The following is a 4,196-nucleotide window of genomic DNA, read 5'->3' on the forward strand; positions in this document are numbered from 1 at the left end:
CATTAAACATAAAGGTGTCTAAACAATTTGGAACTCAAACAGTTAAAGCAAGCGTGAGAAACCAGCCAAGAAATAAGAAGCCCTCTATATACTGACAGATAAGGGCCCTGAGACCCAGCATATGACAAGTTCCCATAGAACAATGACAAGCCTTTTATTTCAATTAAAAAATTTGAAAGACCAAACAAGCTGCTTCTAATGTGCCTTTTTTTTCAATTACCCCAGTGCTTCCATGTGGATGTGCCAAGTGTTTTTCCAAGATAAAGTCCACAATGGTGACTGTCCATTTTCGATGGCACAATGGGTGTCAGCTGGTCAGGATGACCTGGAGTATAAGGTATTAGCTCCCTCTCTGGGTGTTTCACAGCTAAACTCTCACTAGGAGCTATATATATTGGGATGCACAGTCCTGTCCTCTAGACTAGATCTAATGCCCAGTGGGACTGCAGGTGGAGCAGATTCTTCAGACTTGGAATGAAATTCATCCTTAATTACTTTCTAGCTCTGTAATTCCTCTCCATAACCCCCATTACAATTCAATCCACAGAATTGGACTATGTTTAATAGTTATAAACACTATAGAGTTGTTAAGCATTTGGCAGCACCAGACAACCCTCTCCTCTCTGCAGCAAGAAGCCCTGCTCATGTATGTTTAAAGAATATCTTATTTGACCATCACTGGGAAATAATTGCTGCCTTGAGCATTCAGCTTATAGAATAGGCACTCTCCTCTCTGCCACTGATTCATTCTCTGGCACATTTTTTTTTATTTGTCCTTCTCCAATATTTTTTAAGTGCTTAAAGAACTGGGGCAAGAGACGGTGTGTATTGACCAAGGCATTGCATTAACTTATCTAAAGCATTCATTACAATGTGCTGTGGATCTGGTCTCACACATATTTGGCACTAGTAAACTGACCCCCTGCTGCAGCAGCCAAATATAGACACATGGATGATTATGGCACCAGCTGGGATCCATATACAAAGCGTAAATGTTGGTGCAGGAGACACTGGTAATCTCACGTATTGATCAGACCAAAAAATAGTAGATCAAAAAAAAAAATGAAAGCTTTATCTATATAGTCATCTCTCGCCTGATGCGTTTTGTGTCACTAGGAAACTTAATCATACGCTTCCAGCAAGGTAACTAAGAAAAAGAAGCAAACGCATGTTTGGGGACTGAAATGATTGTTATTATTATATTATATTGTTATTTATTATTATTATAAACTACTATTAGGCCATGGTTGGTAATAAGAACAACAATAATAGTAATTATTATTGTTGATATAATTATTATTATTATAAGTTAATATTAAACCATGGTTGGTAATAACAAGAACAATAATAACACTTATTATTATTATTATTATTATTATTATTATAAATTATTATTAACAACAACAATAATAGCAATTATTATTATTGTTGATATTATTATTATTATTATAAATTATTAATAGACCATGGTTGGTAATAACAAGAACAATAACACTTATTATTATTGTTTTTACTATTGTTATTATGATTATTATTATTATAAATTATTATTAGACCATGGTTGGTAATAACAACATAACAACAACAGCAACAATAATAGCAATTATTATTATTGTTGATATTATTATTATTATTATTATTATAAATTATTATTAGACCATGGTTGGAAATAACAAAAATATTATTATTATTATTATTGTTATTATTATTATTTTGCTGTATTTATATTTGTATATATATATATATATGTGTGTGTGTGTGTGTGTGTGTGTATAGAGAGAGAGAGAGAGAGAGAGAGAGAGAGCGAGAGAGAGAGAGTCAACATAATAATAATAATAATAATAATACTACTACTACTACTACTAATAATAATAATAATAATAATTTGCACCTATCACGGGGAAAATAAAAAAAAATGATTTATATATTTTTTCTCCCTGATAGGTGCAATGTATTTTGTGCTGGAGGAAACTGTTCGGTCAGGCTGTACTTCCTAAGGAAATCTGCTTTCCCAGCAAGGAAACTGTGTGTGTGACTGTGCGACTCAGCAGGAAGCAGAAAGCACATTATCAGCCACCCAGACTAGTCTCCTGCTTATCTCTGGCAAAGCTCAGATCTGTTAGAAAACAAGAGCAGATGCCCTGTCATTTCCATGATAGGATTAGAGGCTCCAAAAAAATCGAAACAAAAAAAAAAAATGTTTTTTTTTTCCTGTTCCCCTGCCACCCCAGACAGACTGAAGCCCCCCATCCTCCACCCAAAGATCAGCTTGTTTAGACAGATGAGAAATAAATACAAGGTGCCACATATCTCGCACACTTTAGACTCACATTGTTAAATAAACACAAAATAAACATTTTCTGACATTTCTCAGCCCAAAGAGTCAATAAAATAAGTCAAGAGCCTCATCTTGGGCACTAGAAAAATCTGAATTCATTTCAAATTATTTTTTTTTCTTTAAACATTTGGATCCTTTTTTTTTTTTTTTTTTACAGTTTCTTTGGTTTGTTCTTGAGACCCCACAAAATAAGGGTTAAAAATTGAAAGGCCCACTCTGTAAGGACACTATCACTGATTGAGCTGGGACAGAAATACACACTCAGCAAGGAGATAAAACGAATGGAGCAAAGTTGCTGCTCACTGGGAAGTATTCAGTTGGGATTCCCAGGTATCTGGGCAGCGATCATTAGCACCAGTGTTCTGGAAGTAGGAACCGATAGTGCACACATGCACTGCTGCTCCTCATAAGCAGCGTGGGACTAGGTGCCCTGAGCTGCAGGTTGGTATCCTGGGCAGCCTGGTATAATCTTTAACCACTACAACAATACAAAAAAAAATGATACAGTCCTAACCACCACTACAGTAGGAACCACAGAAGCTCGCAATCTACTGCCATTCTCTTATTTCCCATAAAACACAGACCACCTCGAATGGAGACTTGGAGAGAAAACAGAGGGGCTGTTTATATCTCCTTATCCTCAAGAAATCAGACACATTTAAACGTTGCCTCTACAAATATGAATCCTACAGTAGCTACAACATAACAAAGTAACATTTTGCACGGGAAGAGCCTATACAATGTCGCCAGCCACTGCGACAATTCGATCATTTCTTTTTTTTGCACTTGTTTTGGCTTTCAAGCCCTTTCCTCCTGGTGGTAACTGGTACAGCAAAGTAGGATGAACCTAGGACAACTCAAATGTAAATTCACAATTGGTGGGGTTCCAAATTCGCGGTCCCCCAGCAGCTGACACCCCCCTAAAGCTTCCAGCAGCTGGAGGAGCGCTGGTTGGACAATGTAGAGGCGAGGGAGTCGGGTACTTACACTGGAAGGTGCTTGAGATTCCCACCATTCGCCACAGGCTTAGAGCTGCACAATATACAAAGTTCCCGTCCTCTGAGCAGCGACTCTGCAGCAAGAAGAAGCAGGAGGAGGAGGAGGAGGGCAAGTTTGGAGGAGAAAAATAAAACAAATTCCCAAAGTGCTCGGAGAAGAGGAGGAATTCAGCAGCAGCAGCAAGTCCACATGAGCCACGTCCAGAGAGAAGTCCAAACTAAGTGATCAACTCCAGCTGCCCCACTGCTCATAGACTGAAGGGGGTCGAGGGTCGGCAGAGAAAAGCCAGTCTCCAAGCTGAGCTGTAGCAGGGCCAGTAGCAGCAGCCTGACAGGAGCCCGGAGGTGTTGCAGACAGACTGGATGAGGGCTGGGAGGTGTCAGGAGTCAGGGCTGCTGTTGGTCTGCTGCAGAGAGGCGACTCATCGCTTGGAAGACGAGAGAGTCGTGGAGCCTGATGCGATCTGTGCCCAGTTCCACCATAAGGCTGCGATCTCGTTGCGTCTCCTCCTCCTCTCGCTGCTTTCCCCTCCCCTCTCTCTCTCTCTCTCTCTCTCTCTCTCTCTCTCCTTCTGTTTATTTCGCTTTCCCCGGCTGCCGCTGCTGCAGTCGCTTTCAGTCTCAGTCTGTATATTCCGAGCGGCAGCAGCTTCAGGCGGGCGGACTCCCAAGCCCAGGTGCAGCAGGGTGGGCGGGGCAGTGAGACGAGAGGTATCAGACGTGTGTGAGCTCGAGTCCCGGTAACAATAGGAGGCTGAGTTGCTCCTTACACTCCGCCTCGCACTTATTTTGGTGCCATAGATGCGCCGGTCGCGTAACGTGTTTCTCCTTGAGCTGCCTGTGCCCTGCAGTAACCCAGC

General features: G+C 40.8%; 1 protein-coding gene across 2 annotated transcripts in view; it reads right to left on the bottom strand.

Annotated features, from left to right (window-relative positions):
• Positions 1-3,822, bottom strand: part of LOC108695382 (protein CBFA2T1) — a 115,836-nt gene extending 112,014 nt beyond the window's left edge. Inside the window, exon 1 of one of the 2 annotated variants that reach the window (XM_018223859.2) lies at positions 3,326-3,822. In XM_018223859.2, coding sequence (XP_018079348.1) covers positions 3,326-3,353 — 28 coding nt within the window. In that variant the 5' untranslated portion in view covers positions 3,354-3,822. The remainder of the gene's footprint in view (positions 1-3,325) is intronic. The other variant, XM_018223858.2, reaches the window with a different exon arrangement.
• Between the last annotated feature and the right edge of the window lie 374 nt (positions 3,823-4,196).

The sequence above is a fragment of the Xenopus laevis genome, chromosome 6S, assembly GCF_017654675.1.
Source record: "Xenopus laevis strain J_2021 chromosome 6S, Xenopus_laevis_v10.1, whole genome shotgun sequence".
NCBI classification, from domain to species: Eukaryota; Metazoa; Chordata; class Amphibia; order Anura; family Pipidae; genus Xenopus; species Xenopus laevis.